At 38.8% G+C, this 26728-nt stretch overlaps 1 protein-coding gene across 1 annotated transcript; it reads right to left on the minus strand.

Annotated features, from left to right (window-relative positions):
• Nucleotides 1–6366: 6366 nt before the first annotated feature.
• PLAC8 (placenta associated 8) lies at nucleotides 6367–26249 on the minus strand. The gene is made up of 5 exons (XM_081304506.1): nucleotides 26117–26249; nucleotides 15663–15784; nucleotides 13797–13921; nucleotides 10887–11002; nucleotides 6367–6627 (listed from the first exon to the last, which is right to left on the minus strand). The coding sequence occupies exons 2-4, from the start codon at nucleotides 15769–15771 to the stop codon at nucleotides 10898–10900; spliced, it is 339 nt and encodes a 112-aa protein (XP_081160632.1). The 5' UTR covers nucleotides 15772–15784; nucleotides 26117–26249; the 3' UTR covers nucleotides 6367–6627; nucleotides 10887–10897.
• Between the last annotated feature and the right edge of the window lie 479 nt (nucleotides 26250–26728).

Genomic DNA, 26728 nt, shown 5'->3' on the forward strand with positions numbered 1-26728 from the left:
AATGACAAAATCATAGAATTTGCAGGGAAATGGATGGCATTAGAGCAGATTATGCTAAGCGAAGCTAGCCAAGCCCTAAAAAACAAATGCCAAATGTCTGCTTTGATATAAAGAGAACAACTAAGAACAGAACAGGAAGGAAGAGCATGAGGAAAAGACTAACAGTAAACAAAGACGAATGGGGGGAGAGAAACGGAGAGAGAAGGGAAAGCACATGGAAATAGTAGGAGACCTTCAATGATACATAGAATTATAAGAGGTTATGAGGGGCAAGGGGGAGGGAAAAAAAGGGAGAGAATTGAACAACAGCAGGGGAGGTAGAGAGGGAAGATGGGAGGGGAGGGGAGGGGAGGGGGGATAGTAGGGGATAGGAAAGGTAGCAGAATACAACAGTCACTAATATGGCATTATGTAAAAATGTGAATATGTAACAGATGTGATTCTGCAATCTGTATTTGGGGTGAAAATGGGAGTTCAAAACACAATTTGAGTCAAATGTATGAAAGATTATATATCATGAGCTATGTAATGCTTTAAATAATCAATAAAAAAAATTCTCTCTCTCCTCTCTCACTCTCTCTTTAAAAATAAATAAATAAATAAATATATTATATATATATTATAAATATATATATCATATATGATATATATATCACCCTAAGCCAAAAAACAGTTTTAGACTTCAACATCCTCTGTCGCCAATAGCCAGCTTTAGTGGACAGAGAATCACTAAGGACATAGTTGAGCTCAAGCTCTCAACTAAGTAGACATAATTGACTATACAGATTGCTTCAAACAATGGGATCCACATTCTCAGGGTCACACGGAACATTCACTAAGACCACAAAACTAACTAAAACAAACAAACAAAAAAACTCATCCTAGTCCATAAAACACACCTTAACAAATTTAAAAGAATAGAACCCACACAATGTATACTTTCAGGTCACAACAGAATGAAACCAGAAATTAATAACATAAAGACAGCTTGAAAATCCTCAAATACTTGGAGATTAAATAACATGGTTCTAAACAATGCATGACTCAAAAAAGAAACCTTGAGACAAATTTCAAAATATTTTGAATACAATCAAAATACAACTTGTCAAAATTTGTGGGATACAGTACTAGAGAGATATTTATAGCATTGAATGCATTAATAGAAAAGAAAACAGAATTAAAACAATAATCTAAGCTTCCAATTTAAGAAATTAGAAAAAGGAGAAAATCAAATACCAATTAAGCAAAAGAGAGAATAATAAAAATTAAAAGCAGACCAGATAAGAAATTGATAAGATTGAAAGTTGGAAATTAATAAATAAAAATCAATGAAAACAAAAAAACTGATGCTTTAAAAATAAAATTGGTAAGCTGCAAGCTAAGGTAAGATAAAGAAAAAAGAGAAAAGACACAAATTACTAAAATCAGAAATGAAAGAGGGGTCATCACTACAGATGCCATAAATAATAAATTTGAACGGCTCTGTCCCCACAAACTCGATAATCTATGTGAAATGAAATTCCTGAAGGACACAATCTGCTATAATTCACACACAAAGAAACAATCTGAAAGGACCTATATTTGTAGAAGAAACTGAATCAATACCCAGGCATGGTGGCATTCGCCTGTAATCCCAGTGGCTCAGGAGGCTGAGGCAGGAGTCCAAAGCCAACCTCAGCAACTTAGTGAGGCCCTGTCTCTAAATAAAATACAAAAAAGGGCTAGGTCTGTGGGTCAGTGGTTAAGTGCCCCTAAGTTCAATTTCTGGTACCAAAAGAAAAAAAATTCAATCAATGATCAATAACTTTTCATAACAGAAAGTACTAGGCCCAGATGGGTTCACTGATGAATGTTACCAAATATTTAAGATAGAAATACCAATTCTCAGGGTTGGGGATGTGGCTCAAGCGGTAGCGCGCTCACCTGGCATGTGCGGGGCACTGGGTTAGATCCTCAGTACCACATAAAAATAAAATAAAGATGTTGTGTCCACTGAAAACTAACTAAATAAATAAATATTAAAAAATTATCTCTCTCTTTCTTGAAAAAAAAAAAAGAAATACCAATTCTCTACAGTTGCTTCCCAAAAAAAAGAAGCAACAAAATTGCTTCTTAACCCATTCTATGATGACAGTCTTACCAAACCAGATTGAAAACACTATAAGAAATAGAAACTATAGACCCATATTTCTCATAGATGCAAAATTAATAATAAATAATAGCAAATCAAATTCAACACTGAGTTAAAAAAAAAAACTATATATCTTCAATGGAATTTATTCCAGGTATGCAAAGCTAGTTCGACATTCAAAAATCAGTTAATATAATCTATCACATCAACCGGCTAAAGAAGAAAAATCACATATCATACCAATAGGTACAGAAAAAATAGACCTATCATCCTTAAAGACTCCATACCAAGTCCCTCAAATGCCTCTCTCAGTTCACAAGGACCTAGCCGGGCCCAGGAAACCATGAGAGCAACCAGAGCCAGAATGCCTCTCTAGAAGGACACTGACTCCCTCACTACGCTGGGACCTAGGGCAAGTGAATGTTGTCTGTAGAAAGCAGCTTTAATTGTGTATATGCCATGACAGCTGCTCCTTGGGATGCCGGTCATGTAAGGAACAAAGCAAAGGAAACAAATTAATGATGTCACTGCTTCTGTGGCCTGGCAGATGAAACCCCCAAATAATCAAAAACAAAACAAAACCTCCTCAAACTAATAAGCATTTGTGGCAGATCACAGGAAACTAGGCTAATAGATGAAAGTCAATTGCTTTCCTATATACCAGCAACAAAAAATAGGAATTTGAAATTTTAAAAATGTGTGCAGTGGAGGCAGGAAATATTTGGGAATTTTGAGAGCAAAAAAAGTAGTAGGAGGGCTGGGATTGTGGTTTAGTGGTACAGTGCTCGTGTTGCATGTGTGAGGCACTGAATTCGATCTTTGGCACTGCATAAAAATAAATAAAATAAAGGTATTGTGTCCATCTACAACTAAACAAATATTTAAAAAGGAGAAGCAGCAGAAGAGTAGATTAAAGAGGTAAACTGAGGCTACATTTTTCTAGAAAAATGTTTTATAGAAAATTTGCGGGCTGGGGATGTGGCTCAAGTGGTAGTGCGCTCGCCTGGCATGCGTGCGGCCTGGGTTTGATCCTCAGCACCACATACAAACAAAGATGTTGTGTCCGCCGAAAACTAAAAAATAAATATTAAAATTCTCATTCTCTCTCTCTCTCTCTCTCACTCACTCACTCTTTCTTTAAAAAAAAAAAAGAAAATTTGCAAATTAACTCATGCAACACTAAATAGGATGGATTGGAGAGAAGGCAAGGGGAGCTGGCTACCAGAGGCAGGCATACTGGTTCAAAGGCAGTGAACATCATTTGCCAAAGAGATCACAAGGACAGCATTTGTGGCAATGGAGACAAAGAGGAGAGGACAGATTCATCCCCTCAATAAATAATTTGAGCAGGTACATAAGTGCCTGTCATGTTTCTAGACACTGAGGACACAGTAGCAAATTAGATCACCCTTTGGGGGTTTCAAATGGAGTTTACGGAACAGAAGTTGGAGTCTGATTGGATGAGGGGACATGGCAGAAGGATATGATGAGACAGTGGAGAGTTCATTGATATCTGGACTTTTCACCTGAACAACTGAGTAAGTGATATTGTTGGACCTGTTGGGTAAAGACCTAAGGGACTCCCAGATGGACTTGTTTAGTAGGCAGTAGAAGATCTTGCTCTGGGCACAGATTCATATATCTTCTCTGGAGCTAATAAGTCAAATGTGAAATAGTTGGGTTTTCAAAAGTTTCAAAATGAAGCTCAAATAAATTTAAAAACCATGCTCTTGACATATTTTTCTTTCAAAATTTACATAATTTTCAATAGCCCAGAATGTTTTCTCATATAGCCCGCCCTTTGATTATCTATAGCTTCAAGTAGAAGGTGGATACTTCTACCTCAAGATGTAAACACGAGGGAAAATTAATGACAGCTCCATAATATTTTCTGTACACACTACTGCTGGATAGAAATACAAAATCACAAAAGAAAGAAAGGTACCATCTTAGATTCTTAAAACCTCTTTTTCTACAGTTCATGAATCTGATAATATGGTGACAGTGTATGTAAGGAAATTTTTATTTTCAGCAAAGGAGGCATGGGGAAAGATAGAATGGAACTGGCAAAATTCAAAGATGGAAAAAAGAAATGAAGAGGAAAGCCATTGTGCCTTATCCAAAGATAGTGGGTACCTGTAACAATTTCAATGGTGTCAATGTATAAACATGATTGGTTGGTTTCCAGATACTCCACTTCTATTTGAAGTAAAAAATGATGTGGGCCTTTGTGTACTTGAATAGTTGGTATCTATGTTATGTGTATCATAAATGCACGGATTATTCACAAATTTGTGAACAAAGACAAGAAAAATCTCATAAATTTGTTGGATTTCAAAAGAGAAATCTGCTCGGCATATGTGAAATGAGAATGTGTAATATCCCTGGACCTACTATGGTCCAAGATGATATCAGATTTGACATGAGAAACTGCATTATTCTCAAATGGCAAGAACACCAGTGATGTCAAAACAAACTGTGTCATGGGAAACCAGCAACACATTGTCAAAAAAGTACTTAACCCTTTGAAGTGTTTTGCTCATTCTACAAAAATTAATTGTTGAACAGATCATGAAAGTTATTGTATATTGTGTAGTGTATGAAAGGATATGTCTACCCAATGTCCTATTCATAAAATGGCATATATACATACATATGTGTGTGTGTGTATATGTGTGTGTGGGGGGGGTGGGTATATATATGTATATACATATATATACCCACCCACACACACATGAAAGATATATTGTCCCAGTGTCCTATATAGGACAATCTGCATTTTTGATCTTCATGATAAATAAAGGATATATAAACTCTAGATTATGATTTACAACCTATTTTAATGCATCTGTCAATTTTGTTGAAATAAATTCAGAATTGACAACTTGGGACTTAATGACTTAGGGTAAATTCATCCTATTTGGATAGCTGAAGTTCCAAAACCCCTGCACAGCTATGAGTTCATGGTTACCAGGGGCTCTTTGATCCTCAGCTGGGATGAAGTTCTTCTGTCACCCATGTCCCCAGATTTTTGGAAATATAGATTTGTTGGTGGTACTAGGGATTGAACCCAGGGGTGCTCTACTACTGAGCTATAACCCCAACCCTTCTTATTTTGCATTTTGAGACAGGGACTCCCTTAATTGCCCAGGCTGGCCTAGAACTTTCGATCATTCTGCCTCAGCCTACCAAGTTGCTGAGATTACATGTGGGACCCCTGTGCCTGGTGGAAATACAGGTTTTGGCATCCTGCCTGGCCTACAGAAGGCAGTTGTGGGAGTAGATGACACTACCCAAGAACACAGGGCATGAAAGGGTGGACCCAGGATTGAGCCCTGCGAGGCACGGGGAGGAAGGGAGGGGCAGTGCAATTGTGTTCCTTGGGTGCTTACTAAATTCCAGGCTTTGATGTTCATCTCACTGAAATTTCACAATTAATTGATAAGGTAGATAGTTTTTACCCACTTACCCTGCCCCAACAAATGAAATAGACTCAGAAGTTGGGGAGGGCTAGGAGAAATTAAGTGAGATTTTTCTTTAGGGCAAAATGTTGCAGATGAATCAAATAGAATAAGAAATGTGGAAAAAATTGTCACACATTTACCCATCAATATTTAACTCAAATTGTGTCATACTGAATTTGATCATGAATTTTTTATTGCTTCCTCTGATACCTCATATTCAAAACGGAAGAAAAGCAACAACACAAAACCCTTGAGTATGCAGTTGGGAAGCGAGGCCTAGGGTGTTCTTTGCCTAAAATCTTGCTATGTTCACATTAGTCATACTTTGTAGATAACATGAAAAGGAGCAAAATTGTTGACTCAATGTGCCATAATGGTCTCTGAAGTTTTTAGATGAAAGAGCTGAGTTACTGTGGACCAAAATCTCCCACTAAGCAACTAAACTACAAGAAAAATATCATGAGACTGACCCCTGGAATTAACTAGTGACAAAGGTATTTTGGAGCAAAGAAGCATAAAGAATCTTGCTAAAGGGGTAGGGATACGGCTCAAGTGGTAGAGTGCTTGCGTCTCAGGCAAAAGTCCCTGGGTTCAATCCCCAGCACCAAAAAAAAAAAAAAAAAAAAAAAGAAAAAAGAAAAAAAAAAAAGAAAAGAAAAAGAATCTTGCTAAGGGCTGAGGGTGCAGCTCAGTGATAGAGTACCTGCTTAGCATGCATGAGGTCCTGGGTTCCATCCCCAGCACAACATGCACAGAACAAAACAAAGAGTCTTGTTAATAAAACATTTATTTGGTTTATATTTCAAATGTAATGTAAAAATTTTATAAGCCAGAAAATTTGATAGTGGGAGAGCCAGGAGAAACTATGCTAACACACAACATTTATTTAGAATAAATCAAAAATTTGATTTTTTGGGAGTCCCATCATCATAAAGTAAACATATCCATCATATTTCACTTGCAAAAGATGGAGAAGAACTCGAGTTGAAGAGGTGTTTGTTGATTTTAGTTGCTTCGGTAAAAGCTCTTCACCTAGAGAGGACATACAAATAATAGTTTTGAATTTTCTCAATCCATACTTTAATTTTTAATTAACTTTTAATTTCAGAATCATTTTATGATTAGTTGTAAAGATAATAAAAAGAGGTTTCCATATACACTGCACCCAGTTTTCCTGTTGGTTAATATTATATGCTACTATGATAGACTTGTTATAATTAATGAACTCAAATAGATTATTATTAATCAAACCATACTTTATTCAGATTCCTCAGTTTTTACCTAAGGTCCTTTTTTTTCTGTTCTTGGATCCTGTCCAGGATACTATATTACATTTAATTGTTGTATTCCCTTACGCTCCTTTAAACTGAGTTTCTCAGTTTTTCCTTGTTTTTGATGACTTTGACATGTTTTTGTTGTTGTTTTTATTTTTGTTTTGGTACTGGAAATTGAACCCAGGGGTGCTTTACCACTGAGCCACATCTCCAGTCTTTTCTATTTTGAGACAGCATCTTGCTAAGTTTCTGAGGTTCTCACTAACTTGCCGAGGCTGGCCTCAAATTTATGATCCTCCTGCCTCCACCTTCTGAGTCTCTGGGATTTGAGGATACTGGTCAAGTATTTTGTAGAATGTGCCCTAGTTTAGTTTGTCTGTTGTTCTCCTTGTGGTTAGACCAGAGGTATGGAGTTCTGGGAGGCATACCACAAAGGTCAAGAACCATTCTCATAACATCATTTCTGGGTTGCAATCCATCAACATGGATTATCTCTGTTGAAGGTAACTTTGATCACTTGGCTAAGGTAGTTTTCTCAGGTTTCTCCTTTGTATGCTTGTTTGCCTGGCTTTCCATATTGTTCTTTGGAAGAAAGTCACTATGCAAACTCACACTTAAGGGGAAGGGAATCAAGTTCCATTTCCTTGAGGGAGGAGGTACCTACACAAATACTTGGAGGGGTTTTTTTGGTTTGGGGTTTTCCTTTTGTGGTACTGAGAATTGAACCTAGGGCGTTTGACTACTGAGCTACACCCCAAGCCCTTTTTATTTTTATTTTTTAAATTTTGAGACAGGATCTTGAGAAGTTGCTAAGGCTGGCTTTGAACTTGTGATCTTCCAGGCTCAGCCTTCCGAGTAGCTGGGGTTACAGGTATGCACCACCAGCACAGCAAATATCTGGAGTTCTATGTGGGAGATTGTACTCTTTTTTCTATAGGGAAATCCTCCTGCCACCTCTTCGCTCTCAAAATTTCCAATTTTCCCTGCCCTCAACACTCACCCTTTTTTCAAATTAATTGTATTCAATTATTTATATCAGTATGGCCTCATATATATTTATTTTAAATTTTACATTTCTTGATAATATGATAGTGTTGATTACAATCGAATACTATATTATTTTGTTACTCAAATTGTTCCAGTTTTGGCTATGGGAAGCCTTTTCAGTTGGTTCCTATGTCCCTTTGTCCCAATCTATTCTGCCTTTTCTTTCTTTCTCTCCTTCTCCTCTTCTTTAGTTGTGTGGAGGAAATCTTGGTGTGTTTTAATATGTCTTCATTCTTTGCTCTTTGTCTCTCGATTCTGTTTTGGATATTTTTATTTCTAGTTTTAGTGTCAATTAATAATGTAGGGTCCAAATTGATGATCAGGTGTCAGGACCACCAAGATATTTTACTTTGAACCAATTCAAAGATTCAGTGAGATAATTTCCCTGTGGTTGACAAAAACTAGTTCAGATGTCAGGACTCATTATTATGTGTGTGGATACATATTGTACCCACCTTACTTTATGTATTTAACAGTGTTGCGGTGGGTGGCCCACACTTTTGCTTCTGGCCTCATTCTGTCAGTCTCAACTATATACTAATCTCAGCTGATCATTTCTTAAGTTAGTTCTATTCACTTGAAGCCTGTAGTAACTCCCCAAAGCTTACTGAGTCATTTACTTGATATTCAAGACATCATATGCCAAGGCCCCAACTACCTCTTAAAAATCTTGTATTTTTTAAGGGATTTGTAAAAGGGGAGGGGGAGGGGAAGTGCTGGAGAGTGATACTGGCTAAATTATATTGTTCTATTGTGTGCATGGACAAATATGTAACAATAAATCTCATCATTATGTGCGGCTATTATGTGCCAATAAAATGTGGAAAGAAAACAATTTTTTGTATTTCTCAATATTTTCCTACTTATACCATATATTCTAGGCAAGTTGGACCTAAGCTCATAAAGATGTTTTTCATTTTTTTGGTGGGGGTGTGGGGGTCTACAGATTCACTAATGTTGCTGATCAAAAGCAACATTTCATATGTATTAATTTTATTCACATTTTCTGCCAGTGATACTGTTTGCCCCATCTGGTCCACTTCCACTCTTGTCTACCCTGCTGTAGGTCATAGGAAGCTGACCCGTGACCTAGAGCAATTCTTTGCAGCCCTCTGCCTTTTGATGGGTTCAGCCAATGGGAAGCCCACAAGGACAGCAGAAAGCTTCCCTTGACCCCATCCTGGGAGGTTGACTCAGGCCGCACTTATTCCTCTGTTGAGCGGTTACTGTTCCTCTAGGGCAACCTCCTCACTCAGTTCTCTCCTTGGAGAACAGGTAACTGCTCCCTCCTGGCCTCCTGGGCTGGGGAGGCAGGTGGTAACCACCCAGCTGTTGCCAGGCAGGTGATTGCACCATCCATTCATTTCCCTACGCCTCCACCAGCACCTTTGCCATTAGCCTCCATTAAATCCTATCAGTCTAGGTTTCACTTATTCTTGTTAGATAACATACTTCCTCTTTAGAATTAAAAATCACTTCTTTCAAGAAACTTCCATTCATTCACCTCAGAAGTGAGATCTCTTCTTCCTCTGAACATAAAACAGCACTCTGTCTAGAGGTATGCATCAAATTCCTCATTGTATTTGGGGGATTGACTAATCCCTTCTTTTTGAGTACAAAATCTATAAAGACAGGGGGAACAGTTAATTTATTTTTGTCTGCAACATCTAGCAATATATTACATAGTATTAGATATTTGACACATTATTTGCTAAACAAATGAACTTTTTTTTTAAATGTATTACCCAAGAATTGTTTTTGTTAACTTACATGAAGTCCTCACTCCAGACAGAAAGTTCGATATTATAAAGAATGGAAAAAGTATTGTTTTTTCTTATACTCAAAGTGTAATCTATGGAGGTAACTGACAAATTTTTGTTGATTTCTCCTTAACTACATCCTTGATAGCTAATCCTGGAGAAAATTAGTGGAAAAAGACTTTATTGAATTTTAGATGGTGAAATTCTATAGAACATTTCCAAATATTCTAAATTCTATATCCACCCATTTCAAAGTCCACCTTCTCTAAAAGGATGGTTTTTCTATTTGCTTTTTCATATTTGTTTATTAATTTTTCATATTTGTTTATTAATGTTTTTATTTGGGGGTATTTGTATGTTTAGTTATAAGATATATTTTCTGAGGTCTATAAGTCATTTTCTTAGAAATATACATTTGTGTTTATAGACATTTGTATAAAATATTGCACATGTAGTTTTTATTCTTTGAGTGAGGCACACAACTTGGGCAGATAGGGCTGTGTATACATATGAATAAACTTCAGTTTATACACAAACATTTATATGATTATGTACATGTTTCTAGTCATTCCATCAATAAATATATTGAAGTATGTCTATATGTGTAAACAGTTTTCAAACAAAGCTAATTTTGCTGAGGGGGCCTTTCGGGTTTCTGTCTAGCACGAATGACCTGAGACATCTGGAAATCTACCAGGGCGGATGGCTGTGTGTCTTGTCTGGCCTGACACCACAGGATGTATCTGTCCTGTCTGACCCGTTTAGCTTTACCTCACTAGATAGATGCTTTACGCCACAATCAAAATGATCCAGATCTATAATTTTTACTTGCTGTTCCATCTTATAATTATTAGTTTCTTTTATCAAGTTTTTTTTTTTTGTCTTAGTAGGGAGTGAATTTTCTACTTATTTTGTTTCACCATACTTTGGTGAAACAACGGTAATGGTATTTCACAGGTGGTAATTGCTTCACTAATTGAGCATATAATTCTAAGGAGTTTAGAAAACTCACCATTCCTTTATTTACTAAAATATGGTTCCGAGAATACATAAGAAGACATTAAAATCCACCTTTTATTAAGATAGCACTTTGGGAGTCTTAAAGAATTGTTATAACTGAATTATTATTCCAACAATAAATGATTTACAAAAACCTGAAACATACTTCTAAACCCCACAGACTCTGGGAGGAGTGTTGGTATCAACTTACCACCAGCTTCTTTAGAAAGCATTCATGGCTCTCCTCCTGTTGATATCTCTCTTGATTTGGCAAAGGGAACAAACAGGGCAGCAGATAGTGGCCATGTAGTCATCACAAATAGATCCCTGTTTGAAAACACAAAAGAAATAGAAATGTAACCTGTGGATTTTCAGGCATCTTGAAAAGCAGACCACACTGATCCTTCAGATTCAGTTTGGATGGATATGTTCAGGAAAATGTTCATTGATTTTTTTTCTGTATAACTCTAGTCTCTCTTCATAATACAAAATGTTCTCCTTTTAAATTCTGAGGGTACAAGAAGATATCCAACCAAATGGTAATGGCATGTTATCACAGCAGAGAAATCTAAATCCATCCTACCCATGGGTGACCAAATTGTTTTTTGGTTTGGTATTTACTGAGTGTGTGTATGTGTGTGTGTGTGTGTGTGTGTGTGTGTGTGTGTGTGTGTGTGTACACATGTGTGGTTTTAATTTTATTATAAAATTTTCTTCTTTCTGTTGAATAGATCTTTCCCAGGTCTGTTTGTTTCCTTTAAGATGTTTCACAATTTATTTTTATCTAATTAATGATTACCCTTAAATTTTTATCCACAGTTTGTATTTATATTTATCTCTCTATCAATGTCAAACAAGATATAGTCTTTAGGACTGATACTTCTATTTCTTCTTCTTTTCATTTCCAAAGTTTTGTTAAGACCAGCTGAAATTTTAGTTTCAGATGGTTATTAATTCTTCAAACCCCTAAGGAGTATTTAAAAGGCATTATGTACTAGACCTTTAAACATCTTGATAACTTTCATATTAAAAAGTCATGTCAGGGCTGGGGCTGTGGCTCAGTGGTAGAGTGCTTGCCTAGCATGTGTGAGGCACTAGATTCAATCTTCTGCACCACATGAAATAATTAAAATAAAGGTATTGTGTCCATGTGCAACTATAAATATTTTTTCTTTTAAAAAGTCATGTCAAATCGGGCATAATGGCACACTCCTGTAATCCCAATGACTCAATAAGGAAGTGATTGAGTAAATTATACTGTGCAAACATTAAAAAGAATTAGTGTTATTGACATGAAAGGAGTCTACCATTTATTAAATGGGAAAAATATAGTGAAAATTATAGTATAGTGTGAAACCATTTTAAAAAACAAAAACAAAATGAAAGAGCTTTCCAAATGCAAAACTCTCATATGTCTATATCTACAGCTATCTAAACTATATTTATGAGTTAGAGTTATAAGAAAAAATCTGAAAGAGGATGCATGTCATTATTAATAGAGTGTTTTACTAGATAGTGAAATTGCATACAAAGAGGTTCACTTTTCACTTTATATACTTCTGTGTTTGAATTTGAAATAAAATTCTTTCTTTTTTTTCCTCCCTCTCTTTTTTTTTTTTTTTTTGTACCAGGGATTGATCCCAGGGCACTTAATCACTGAACCACATGCTTAGCACCCCACCCTTTTTTACAAAAATTTTAAATTTTGACACAGGTCTTGCTAAGTTGCTTAGGGTCTTCACTAAGTTGCTGAGGCTGGCTTTGAACTTGGAATTCTCCTGCCTCAGCCTCCTGAGCTCCTAGGATTAAAGGCATGCATCACCTTGCCTGGCTGTCATAAAATTCTATAGCATGTAACTTAAACACTGATAAATATTTTTAAACGAAAAGATAAAATAATCTTGATGGAATGAAATAAGTTCCTAAGAATCTGCTTATTCATTTGTTCCCTGTGGTACTTGGCTAGGCCATGGTACCCAGATATTTGGCTCAACATTTCTTTTCTTTTTGGGTACTGGGGATTGAACTCAGGGACGCTCAACTACTGAGCCACACCCCCAGACCTATTTGTATTTTATTTAGAGACAAGGTCTCACTGAGTTACTTAGTACCTCACTTTTGCTGAGGCTGACTTTGAACTCCCAATCCTCCTGCCTCAACCTCCCTAGTTGCTGCGATTATAGGCATGTGCCACCGTGCCTGGGTGGCTCAACATTTCTTTAGATGAAATTAACATTTAAATCAGTAGAATTTGAGTAAAGCAAAATACCCTCCATAATGGGCCTCATCCAATCAATTGATGAAATTAATAGCGGGGGTGGGGGAGGAGTTGGGTGGGGGGAGACTGTTTTCCCCTTAGCAAGGAAGATTTCACAAGAACACCTCCTGTGGACTTGAATTCCAGCTCTTCCCCATGTCTCTAGCCTGCCTCCAAAATTGTATAATTGCTTGCCAGCCTCCATAATTGCATGACCCAATTCCTTAAAATGAATCTCTCCCTTTTTTGTTCTCACTCTCTCCTTATATACATACACATATATACAGGGAGGCATATATATGTAAATATATATAAACATATACATACGCACACTATTTTTCTCTATGTTAAATATAGAGATATATGTGCATGTATACACATGTATCCATGCTCATGCTATTGCTTGTTGCTCTGTAGACCCTTAAATAATAAACTCTTCTGCTGCACAGAGTGAAGTAGGTGTAATGGAAGGTGCATGTATGGACTGTTCATGGACAGACAGTGGCTGACTCTACTACTAAGGCATAGCTTTGGGCCTCATTTGTACATGTTGTGAACCCACCTTATAGGGATGGTGTGAAGATTTAGTGAGATGACCTAATGCACTTGGGACATAATAGGTTCTAAATTATCTTCTTACATTATACTATATACATTGCAAAAAGAGAATTAATTGTTCTCTAATGTTTTTAGCAGAAACCTGGAAGGAAATCACATAATCAGAGCATCTGTTGCTACACGTGCTAGGGAATTCCTACCCATCAATCTCAGATGAGGTATACCATCAAACAGCCTCCATGTTTACCACAATTATTTTGAATGTGGTACTGTATTTGAACACTAAGGGAATCATAAGAGACTCACAGGGATGCCGTATCGGGTTCGGTAGAGAGTCCTCATTGCGACAGTTGTTCCACAAAGACAGCATTCATTCATGTCAGCTGCAACTTGACAACCCAGGCACACGAAACAAAATGTGCCACAGAGACCTGGATGCATGAAAACAGGGGTATAAGTTACTTCAGGCTGCCTCCATCACAGCAGAAAATGTGTTCACTTCCTTGACTAGCAGGCCACGCCATGGGATCTTTGCCATGTACCGTGCTGCCATGTTCATCTTCAGCATTTCTGTTTGGCTTTCCATCAGCTTCTCCCAAACCCAGATCATCTCAGAAATGACCGCCCCTTGGAATGTATGTTATTCTTTCACTATAGTGCCTTTGTCCACTAGTCACTGATCCACCAATACTTAGCCATGTTCCACCCATCATGCTCAGTACCAGCAGTGCCCCTGACCACATCCAGTGGGGGAAGTAACAGAAAATATTATCCAGCAGGATCCTGCTCAAGACACAAGGATCATGCATAGAAGTGGTGCCAAGGTCCTGAGTAGGAAGAGCTGCTGAGCTCAGCATTGAAAGACGGTTAGGACTTCTACAGATCCACAAAAGGAAACACCCTCTTTGAGGTGATTTGGCACAAGCTGCCAAAGCTAGGATTCATTCTGTATGGGTAGAGCCCCATGGTGGGTAGTGGATGAAGCTGGTGGGATGCAAAGCAGGCTGGGGATCAGTTGATAGAGAACTGTGAGTGTCCAGATTTTGTTGTGAAAGTCATCGAGAACCACTGACGTACTTTCAGAGGGGAAAATGATTTGGTCAGATTCACATTTAAGAACATCTACCATGAAGCAATTAAGCTTGTATGAGAACTTGTATATTCATTTAGTTGGCTAATAATTCTAGGGGTTGGAGGATAAAATGTCTATCTGCAGAGACTTTTACTACTCTCATCTCAATTATCACTTGAATTTGCGAATGTTGAACTAATGTACTGAGTCGTGTGAGTCATCAGCCCCTGCAATCCAGTAAATCAACGGGAGTGAATAAACAAACCCATCTTCCATTACCTAGATATTTTTTCCTTTTAATGCTTCTCAAAGTAATTATTAATTTGTTCAGTTCAAAGATCAATTTCACTGGTAAGTTAAAGGCTAATGTATTTTCTTTCCTTATCTAAGAATACTATGTAGAGTTGAGACAAACGAGAAGATATCAGAGAAAATATTTTATAAGTGGGTTTGGTTCTTAGCTGGTATTGAGAACAAAGCACCTTGGTTGCTCCCCTCTGTCACCCTTGTCTCAGTCCCAAACTTCCCTAGGAAATTCACTTATAGAGATTCCAAGTTCACTTAGAGAGATCTTATGAAAATAGAGTCAGAGATATTTTTTCCCCAATGGGAAGTTAATCGCCTTCGGAATTCTTTATTCTCAGGTGTGTGGAGACCTAAACGTATAAACTAAAATACTTCTACTCCAAGCTTGTGCTGAAATTATGGGTGAAAACTATACACGGTGTATGGATATAACGTGATTATAAAATACTGATTTTAACTTATGTGTAACCAAGAACAGTCTTTTTTAAAACCAATTTAAACTTGAAATATTTCTCTCATTAATGCACAATCTGTTTTTCATGATTAGGCCAGACCTGTTCATCTTTAGAATCAATCATGCCTTTCACTGTTCTCTCATCTCCACAACTTATTTTGGGGGTATGACTATTCTTTACTGGCTGGAGAAGGGTTAACTTAAGATCCACACACAGCCTTTTCTTAAACATACTGTTGCCTGACAGCTGCCTGTGAGAAATTAGGAATTTTTACTACACAGTAAGGGAGAAACCTGGGAAAGATCTGGACGCTGGTAATCCACCTCCCCTCATACTTACAGACTCCACAGTCACTGAAGCAATCACACATGCCCGTCTGCCAGTTGGAGTTTTGGGGCGCACGAGTAAATCCAGGTTGAGTCACAATGACTGTGGGCTGATTTTGCATTTCCAAGGAAGGTCTGAAAAGGAAAATGTTGGCATTAGCAGCTGGAGGTTGAAAGGCTCACTTCTGCAGCATTGGGCTCCACCGGCTAGCGAGGCAGTTTAGATGAAGTTGCCTGTTGATCTTTAAAGAACATGATTTCCATTTCCACCCCTCAGAGGACAGGGGGTCCCAGGGGAAAGGAATTCACTGAACTGGTAAGGTGAACAGGTGCTTCTCATGGGGCACAGGATGGAACAGGGCTGTTCATGTACTATTTTTAGACAGGTACCTGGTATACACAGGGAAACAAATGACTGCCCTGTGATAGTGAATCATGGCAAGAAGTGAATTGTGGAAAGGCGTCTTCTCTGATGTTATATCATTTTAAGCTTAAGTGTGCGTTCCCTCCTTCCTCTTTCTTTCTTTTACTGTTTTTCTTTCTTTGTTTGTTTTTGGTAGCACTGGGGGCTGAAGTCAGTGGTGCTGTACCACTGAGCTATATCCCCAGCCCTTTTTTTTTTTAAATTTTTTTTTATTATCTTTTTTTAATATTTATTTTTTAGTTATCGGCGGATACAACATCTGTGTTTTGTATGTGGTGCTGGGGATCGAACCTGGGCCGCACGCATGCCAGGCGAGCGCGCTACCGCTTGAGCCACATCCCCAGCCCCATCCCCAGCCCTTTTAATTTTCTTTTGAGACAGGGTGTTGCTACATTCCTGAGGCTGGCCTTCAACTCATGATCCTTTTGCCTCAGCCTCTCAAGTCTCCTGGGTTATAGGCACGCGCCATCATACTCAGCTACCCTTCCCTTTCTTGCTCCTTTATCTTGCTCTCTCTAGTTTGGGCTTTGTTTCTGATTAGCAGTCCTCTTCAATCTCCCTGCATCCAGGCTGATCCATCACTTCCAGTTTACTAAAAGCCTGGGTACTTTTGTCAGTGCTGGTTTGACAGACTCTTGCCACACCGTAGGGTAAGCCCCGAGAGTATGTCCCAGCTAAGTTCCCTCCACCCTTTGGCTCTAGGGAATGAACCCAGAGCCTGGAGAATACAAGGCAAACTCTACCACTAAGCTGCACTTCTGGCCCCCAGCAATGTTTGCATAAACATATTTTTTAAAAAAATATTTATTTATTTATTTATTAGGCATAGATGGACACAACGCCTTTATTTTTATGTGGTGCTGAGAATCAAACTTGGGTCCCACCCATGCTAGCGGAGCGCTCTACCGCTGAGCCACAATCCCAGCCCCACATAAAACATATTTTGTTAGGTTGTTCCTAACTTCACTCCATAGTGAGAGGCTGTGTGAGGTCAAGGAACGTGAGTAAGATTTGAAGTGAGAACATCTTTGCTCACATCATGGTTTCTGAAACTTTGTGATCTTAGATTAGTCATTGAACTAGACACATGAATTTCCATTTATTAATGTGTAAAATGGGAATGGTTTCTGACCTGCCCAGCTCCCATTATCTCTGTGGATGAATTTAATGAACATTATCCTCATCAAACAAGGGAAAATACAGGGATCCCCAACCTCATCCAAGATTGACCAAATTATGTATGTGCATGTATGAATATGGCATAATGAATCCCACCATTACGTGTAACTATAATGCACCAAGAGGCTGTGGCTGTGGCTCAATGGTAGAGCACTTGCCTGGCATGTGTGAGGCCCTGGGTTTAATCCTCAGCACTGCATATAAATAAATAAAATAAAAGATAATTTTAATTCACTAAGAAAAAAAAATTTCAGAGAATCAAAAAAATATAAACAAAGTTGGCCACAATGTAAAAAAATATAGAAGGGAAATGTCTTGATGATTTTCATAAACACTTGTTGTCTGGTATAGCAGCTAATATTCATTAAGTTTCTACATTACATCAGGCATGATATTGGAATCACACTGCCCCTTTAATCTTCAGAACAGTTCTGCAAAGTAGAAATTATTACCTTGTTTTTTCTTCAGTAGATAAAGAAATAATAGCTCAGAGGAATTAAGTAAATAGTAAAATTCAAGTTCTTTCTGGCTCGCTCCACAGGCTCTTTTTCTCCCCTTGCCTGCTCCCCCTAGCACTTATGACAGTGTGACATTGCCACTGGTTTGTGGTGACCCCCTGGAGAACAGGAACTTTAGCATCAAGCTCCATTTTGGGTCCTCAGAGGTATTTTCAGTTGTCTTATAGAATGAAGCACTTACAATATATATGACTCACAGTGTGCTACATAGATACTGGGATGTAATACATTTCCACTTAAGAATTCAGCACAGGGCTGGGGATGTGGCTCAAGCGGTAGTGCGCTCGCCTGGCATGCGTGCGGCCCGGGTTCGATCCTCAGCACCACATACCAACAAAGATGTTGTGTCCGCCAAAAACTAAAAAATAAATATTAAAAAATTCTCACTCTCTCTCTCACACTCTCTCTCTTACACTCTCTTTAAAAAAAAAAGAATTCAGCACATATTTATAAAAGCACAAAAGAAAAACACTAAAAATTTTAAAATATAGTGCTTCTAGATACTTTAGCAATGTTATTACATTCCTTGTTCTCTTATGTTCTTTCCCACATAGACCAATTTCAAAAACAGACAAGTGGCCTCTATTTTTTCATATTATTTTGCACTTCTCCTATTTCTTGAATTAGCTGCTTTCTTTCTAGATCTCATTACTTAGAAACACCTGCTAGCTTGGTAGTCCCCTTGAACAAGAAAAGAGAGCAGTATATGAAATCAAGAAGAGTTTGAAAAGCTAAGCAATGTCTCAGTTATTTCTTCACACAATGGGAAGTGAATGATAGAGATGCTTCAAACATGTCTAAGGCTGTAATTGTAACTCAATTAGATCAGGTCTTACAGATGGTTCTCTGAATCCTAGCAAATAGCCACATGCTAAGGATGCTTGGTTATTCTGGAGGAGGATATAAAGTTGTTTAATTAAAAAAAGAAATAGACTTAAAATGTTATTTTGAATATTTGTATCTGTTGGACATAATCATTATCAGTAGATACCTACTGGCACTTCTCCTTCCCATTACTGAGTGTAGTATCAAAGCACCATGCAATTTTTTTTGTGTGTGGGGCAGGGAGGGTTGAATTCTGGAGTGCTCTACCACTGAGATACATCCACAGCTCTTTTTATTTTTATTTTTTAGATAGGTTTTAAGTTCCCACAGTTGCCTTTGAACTTACTTGGAATATAATATATATATATATATATATATATATATATCCACTTATATATATATATCCACTTATATATATATATCTCCACTTATATATATGTCGTGGATAATGAGATCAAGGTTCAAAGTTTTTCACTGTTAGAGAAAGAAGTTACAGATAAGGAAAAGAGGAAGGCTAGAATGAGTCCTGTGCTGTTAGATTGGAATAAAGGTATGAACTCATGGTTACACACACACACACACACACACACACACACACACACACCCCACACTGTTTTAAAGATCACAAGTCCTCCTGTGGGTCTTTCAAGATCACTCCAACATGGCTTTGACCAAACTTCAGGTTTGTGACCAAACTACAGGTGCATACGATGGCATAATGAATGAGCTGAAATGCACCTGTAGTTCCAGCAACTTAGGAGTTTTTGCAGCAGGAGGATCACTTGAATCTAGGAGTACAAGGCCGGCCTGGGAAACACAGTGAGACTCTGTCTCAAAAGAATGAGAAAAAAATTAAACAGATAGGGCAGTATCAGCACTTGGGGACCCACTGAGGCACCAAATATATATATATATATATATATATATATATATATATATATACACACACACACACACACACACACACACATATATATATATATATATATATATATATATATATATTTTTTTTTTTTTTTTCCTGGTTCCTGGATCATAACTTCATCCTCAAGGCAGGTTGTAGAAACTAGAATTTCCCTTCTCCAAGGCAAATCATAAAACTCTAATTTCCCTCCATCTTTCTAAAGTGGGAGTTGGCCATAAAGAATGACCTCTTATTTGAGAAGGAGTCTGCCCCCATATCCCAGAGAAGGAATGAATCTGAACAGATAGCCTTGCTGACTTTCCCTACCAAGTCTATGAACCATCATGGCTCTGCAATAAAGTCTCCATAAAAACCTGAGAGGAAGGGTTGGGGTTGTAGCTCAACGGTAGAGCACTTGCCTAGCATGGGATCAAACTGGGTTTGATCCTCAGCACCACATAAAAACAAATACATAAAATAAAGGTTAAAAAAAAAAAAAAAACCAAGAGGACAGAACTGGAAATCTTGTGGGCAGCTGTGGAAGTACCTGGAGAGTAGTACCCCAAAGAGAACATGAAAGCTCCATGGCCTTCTGCATATCCTGCCCTATGCATCCTTTAATCAGTGTTCATTGCAATATCCTTTGTGATAAACTGGTAAGCATTAAGTGTTTCCTTGGGTTCTATGAGGTGCTCTAGCAAATTCATCAATCCAGAGGAGGGGTTATAGTAAACCTGATTTATGGCCAGTGAGAAGCACAGGTAAAACTGCGCTATGTAAACAGCTATGACTGGCATCCAAAGTGGAGTGAGGACAGTCTTGGGGACTGAGCCCTTAATCTGTGGGATTTGATGCTTTTTCCAGGTAGTTCTGACACTTCAGAATTGAACTGAATTAGACGACACCCAGCTGGTGTCTGGCGCAGAACTGATTAATTGCTTTCTGGCTGGGAGAAATCTTCACACCTTTTGAGGTCCCAGAAGTCTTTTGTGTTGATTGTTGTGGTGTGAAGGCAAAGGGAAAACTATGTTTTTATAACACAAAGATGCCAAAATCAGTCACCTTTGAAAGTGTGACGAAAAACAAGATATTCACATGATATCAAAGTATCTTCCCACAAGAAACTATTTATAAAAGGGGAAAATCATGACTTACAGTGGAGAAATCTGGCAGACACTTGACCAAGTGATCAGTTAATATTACCAGCAATGGGACATAATGGTGTCATATGCCTGTTATGACTGAAAGGCACAACATTAATTTTCTGCTATTCCTGATGCAAATGTATACTCAGAATCTCATTATAAGAAAGTATTAGACAAGCATCAGTTGAAGGATATTCTACAATATAACTGCCCAATACTCTTCAAGGCTGTCAAGGTCACAAAAGAGAAGTGCAGACTAAGGAAAATGTTCTGGATTGAAGGAGACCAAGGAGACATGGTGATCACAGGCAATGTGGGATCCTGAATTGAATCCTGGAACAGAAAAGGGACTGTCAGCACTGTCCAGCTAGAGACTATCAAGAGTAACCGTAGCTGAACAAGTAGGGCTTATTACTTGTACAAGAGCTTATTAGTTGTGCAAGGGAGAAAGCACAGGATAGGGAACTGCGGAATGTCTCAGTGTTACAAAACTCCTAGAGAATTTAGGCTTTCATTGAGTGACTTGGAAAAGATCCGAGGAGGTGGAGGAGCTGTCAGAAAGTGCAGGCGATTTTATGACCAGGCAATTTTAATAAATCATCTGTGAGGAGAGCTGGCAAGAGAAGGCTAAATGTGCAACACGTAAAGTGGCAGCAGTCACTTCTATTAGCCAGAAAAGGGAAATTATTTTTTTTTTCTACTTGGACAATGTTTAAAGTTCATGGTGTCCAGGTATGACTATGGAATGCTGGTGTTTTTATCTTGATCCATTATGGTCACAGTACCCTTATCTGATGCTAATGCTCTGTGAAGGCAAGCAACAACCTATAAGCAACAAAGCCTGGCTGGTAGCCCCACCAGCTTCTTCGCGTCTTGGGCTGCTTTTCTCTTTCCTAGAATATTAGTGGATCAGTTGGTCAAATTCGAGGAAGATCTACAGATTAAGTAACGAATAGCATGATACCAACATCATGCCTGGTTTCATCAGGGGAGGAAGGGATAGAGTGAACTTGTCTGGCTGCACTCTGGCTCTGGCACTTTCTAGGGAGCAGGGTCAGAGAAGCAGAGAGGTGGGGCGTACCCCTGGGCTTCAGTTTAAAGTCCCTTCCCCGCAGCGGCTGTGGGACTCCTCTGCCACGGCTGGACAAGGGATGGTGACACAGCCGAAGTTGGGTGAGGGAGGTTTTCTGCCGCTTCCCTCCCATTCTGCCTCCCGCCCGTGGGTCACTTCTGCTAGGACCAGACCTCATCTGCCTCTGAATGGTGAGGGCAGCCAGCACAGAGTCCACCACAGGCAGACACTGAGGACGCTCACGCAATCTGGGACAACCAGCTCCAGGTGGTTGCACCTTGCGGGGCCGCTGGCGGGAGGGAAGGAGCCACAGATTCTTGGAACTTGGGCGGCTGCGGTCCGCGGGGACGTGGCGGGAACCCCTGCGGGCGTCCGGGATGCCCAGGAGCAGGAGCTCCAGCCGCAGGCACGAGGGAGCTGGCCGGGGGCTGCTCGCTCCGCCGGACCTCGGGCGCCAGTCTCACCAGCGTTCATCAATGTGGAACTTGACAGCAAGTGGTGTCTGCTCACAGCACTGATCGGAAAGTAAGACGAGGATGTGGATGCTTAGTAGGTGGTCCTAGGTCCGATTCCTGTTGTACATGCCCGCTTCCCATATCAACGGGACGCAAGCACAGCTCTCTAAACGCATCCCGTCAATCTCAGAAACTAGGAAGTAAAGAAACTGAGATAATTCAGTTTCCATTGCTTACCCCTTCCTCAATAATTAGCTTGCTTGGGAGAAAAGGAAGCACTACAGGACCGGGAACTTTGATCTACGGTTTTGAGACCTTAGCAGACACCGGGTATCCAGTCGGTGCTGGCTAACGGCGTCCCCAGCCCCACGCTCACTTTCTTTCCCTCCTGCCCAGGCTGTGCTTGCGGTCCGGAGAGAAAATGCATTTGAAACATTGCCAAGCGGGAGGATCCGAGTTCAAAGCCAGCGTCAGCAACAGAGGCCCTAAGGAACTTAATGAGACCTTGTTTCAAAATAAAAAAAATTAAAAGAACTGTGGATGTCGCCTAGAAATTAAGCGCCCCTGGGTTCAATCCCCATTTGCCCCCGCCCCCCGCCCCAAATTTTAAACACTGCCAAGTGCCCAGCGCTGGAAAACATTCAGTAATTGGGGAGGTCGCATTTCACAAGACCCCTTAGGGCTCCAGATCTCCCCCTACATCCAGAACTCCAGTGCTAAAATGATAAAAATTATATTTTGGGTAGTGGCTTCCTACAGTGTTTGGGGGGAAAAGTTATTACAGGACATGCTCAAAGAAGCATATTCAGATTTCTTTTGCATTCCCTTTTAATTATCAAATACCAGAAAAATTATGAAAGGCTAATGTTACATGGTTATCTCTTGGGTGATTGGCTGATAGTTTTTTTTTCCCTTCCCATTTTTATCTTTATAATTTTCTGTATTGTCTGGAAAATACTTTTAGTGCTGAGGGTGTAGCTCAGTGGAGACTGTTCACTTCACATGTGTGAGGTCCTTGGCTTGAGCCCCAGCCCTGCAAAACATTACAGCTTGCATTTATTTCTTTTATAATCAAAACAAGAGATAGCCTGTTTGGAAACAAAAGCAAATCCAGAGACTAAAAGAAAAACTTAAAGGGACCATGCTAGTGATTCTATAGTTGTCTCCCCCACCCCTCTGAAACCTGAAGCAATGCCTATTTGATAAATAGCAGTTGAATGGGTAAGTGAATAAATATCCTTTCTGTAATTTCTTTCAGAGGAAAAAACATGTTCCTTTAGCTCATTTATTTTTCAAGGGACCTACAGTGTGATTTTAAATATAATAACAGCAATCTAAAAATTTCAGAATAAAAACTGGCCTGCCATTATCTGATTGTCCTTTCCTGTACCTGACTGTCCTCCCTCACTATATGACATATGTATTTGTGTATTCAAATTGTCTACTGTTAGACTTCCTAGAACTTTGAGACTGGACATTTGCTGAGTGCCTTTGAAGTCCAATCATAGGCAATCTGTGTAGTCTGAAGCAAGCAGCTGCAACCAAATTACCCATATGCTGACTGTCAGTTAGTTTGTATGAAAGTTTATTTCCTTCTTGTGGTGGACCACAGTCTTTGGCCCAACCGTCAATGCTGTATGCATTGGTTTCTTCCACTACTATTGACTTCCTCTTTTAAAATGTGGGAAACTGTGAGGATCAAGGTGCTTCCAGTGGCCATTTTAGCCCTGGGAACTGAAGTGGAGCTTGGAGGCCCCAAGAGATTTCTAATAGAGAAGTTCCTCTCCAGTGAAAGTTACCCACAGTGGTTGAGAAATCTGCTCTGCCCAGTCCTGCCCAGAAGAGCAGTCCTAGAGGGAACTAACATTCAGGATTGCCACTTGTCACCTTAAGCTTATTTTGAAGAGAGCCTTGTGACTTCTCCTATGAGATACCTTCTACATAGTTGTAAACCTGAGATGAGGGGCAGTGGGGGAGTATATGCCTAGCATGTGCAAAGCTAAATTTGGCTCCCAGCACTGCAAATAAAAAAACCTCCCCTCAAACAAAACAAACAAACAAAAAACAACCACCCTGAGAGAAGAAAGCAACACATTTGCTCTTATGCTGCTCTGTGATCATTTCAAAATACTAGGTTTCTTTTAAGTTGCAACAAATATAAAACAGAAGCAAATGCAAAATATCCTAAACAACTGCAGTTGGCTCTGCTTCAACCATTAACTATCCAAGAATTTCTTTAACCTTAGTCATTTAAGGAAATGGAGGGGGAAAAAAAAAGAAAATTCCTGGAGATCTTAGTGTGGGAATATTTCTAAGATTTTTTCAGGGATCTTATGCTTGTGCCTGTCCCCTTAGTTCAGCGATCCCCAAAACTTAATCTGTGTAAAAAATACTTGGAAAGTTTGTAGATACCTGGACACTATCTTTAGAAACTATACCTTAGGTAGAACAGACTAAGGTCCTAGAATCTGTGATGATCACCTGCAGGGCTGCTGTTCCTGTACCATAGGTCACTATCATGCAAAACTGAAAAAGGTGGCACTTCTGTGTAGACTCAGCTTGGTGAGTTTGTGGCTGTTTGGTGAGAATTAGAAAAATGTGTCCTTTCTCCAGGAAGATGTAACACATGCCAGAGCCTTCCATATGCCCAAGGAGCCATATGCTAAACCACCTCATGGCCCCTTAGTTGCCCACCAATAAAGAGCCCTCACATGTCAGGGGCCTAGCTGAGCATACTTTGTATCACCTTGTCCTTGCCTTTTCCTTTTTCTTCTGTATTAATAACTAAGTCCAATTCCATTTAGAAAATATGTATTGAGCACTCACTGTAAGAGTTGTGCTATATTTGATAAGTGCCAATGAGATGTTGGTGGTTCTCTGTCCGTGGCCTGCAGCTCTCCTCATCACTGCCGGACCATGCATTTGTTTGATTTCGTGCCATCTTGGATCCCACAGAACAGAAAGAGTGATAAAGCTGGTGGGAGCTACTCAGGAAAAAGGAAAAATGGAGGCAGGAAGAACCGAAGTGGGGATCTTGGTGGATAAACCTTGAAGAGTGAGGTGACAGTGCCTTTCTTTAGAACTTTCTTTACATGGAATAGTCTCATTGTAGGAAATCTTGCAGGATTTGGCTCCCATTTTGAACATCTTAATTTTATACACTAGTTATAGTTGGATCAACCTTGTACCTGTCTCCTCTGCCTGCGAACACTGCACTGTTGTGGAGGACAGTCCAGTATCTTAAAAAATTAGGATTATTAATATGCTATGTTGTATTAATCAATTAATAAGTACTATTAATATTGATTAACCCAGATACTAGATATATTACTTAGATTTCTTTTTTCTTTCTACTATATATTTATATTTAATTTTTTTGCTTTGCTTGAAGCATTTTTCATTACATAATCTCTCATGTAAGCTATCCAATGTGAGATCTTTCTTTATACCTATCAGCGAATAGCAGAATTTAATTTTGATATTAGTCTGTTTTTCTTACTTTCCTAATGAGAATTCAAGGATTCTTATAATTCATTAGCTAAATGTACAATATTCCCATGTCTCGTTGCCAAACGTTTTATTTAGATAAAATAAAATATTTTGCACACACAGAGAAATTAGACAAGCCCAAGTACACATGCATATGTGGTGAAATTAATGATCAAGTTAGTAAATGCAACTCATAATATGTGTTTCCTGCTGAAAGCAGCATTTGAGGAGGATTTGAAGCTTGTATCTTCCATTACTTTGAAAGCATGGTATGTAGCAAAACGCTAAAATTATTAAATTGAAAGCAATTAGATAAAGAAAGCAATGATCTTTCAGCTGAAACTATGGCATTTTAGGAACAAAAACAAGAAAATCAAATTTCTGTAAAGAACGATCATCCTCCCCTGCAGTGTTAAGATAAGTTTTTAAAGAAGTTCTTAATCTCAAAGTACTTACAATTACAAAATGGGTTTGGAGCAGGAAGTGTCTTGTGGCCCAGGAGCGGCTCTTACTAGAAGTGGAAGCTCTTTGGTGGAGAGGTACAGGTTTTCTACTGCAGTGTAGTACAAAGAACAAATCCGGAGGTTCTGATTGGCCAGTGCAATCCAGGCAAAAGTGCTTTTTAAGCTGTTTCTCTTATCTTAAGAATGAAAATTATGTCTTGCCAAATAAGGCGTGTTCTTTTTCTTACAAATGTTAAGTACGCTCATACATCTATTAGGCAGGAAAAGATTTGATTCATTGTGTAGTTTGATCGATTTGACATGGCAGGCAGAGCTTGCTAATTTTTAAATTTCGTTTTCCTCTTTGAATTCAATAAATAAATACCACTTAGTACATATTTATTGCCATATTTTTATTTATTTGTTTGTTTATTTTTTGATATCAGGAATGCTTAACTACTGAGTCACATCCTATCCTTCCTCCCCCCATACCTTTTTTTGGGGGTGTGTTTTATTTTTTATTTTTTTATTTTTTTTATTGGTTGTTCAAAACATTACAAAGCTCTTGACATATCATATTTCATACATAAGCTTCAAGTGAGTTATGAACTCCCATTTTTACCCC

The sequence above is a fragment of the Spermophilus citellus genome (genome assembly GCF_964194105.1).
Source record: "Spermophilus citellus genome assembly, chromosome: 8".
NCBI lineage: Eukaryota > Metazoa > Chordata > Mammalia > Rodentia > Sciuridae > Spermophilus > Spermophilus citellus.

Bases quoted from the DNA above. Each gene is read 5' to 3' on its own strand.
- PLAC8 (XM_081304506.1), bottom strand. From the start codon at position 15,771: ATGCAAAATCAGCCCACAGTCATTGTGACTCAACCTGGATTTACTCGT. The intron at 13,922-15,662 runs GTAAGTATGAGG...TCATGCATCCAG, and splicing joins CTTCAGTGACTGTGGAGTCT to GTCTCTGTGGCACATTTTGT. The intron at 11,003-13,796 runs GTGAGTCTCTTA...GTTTTCAAACAG, and splicing joins GAACCCGATACGGCATCCCT to GGATCTATTTGTGATGACTA.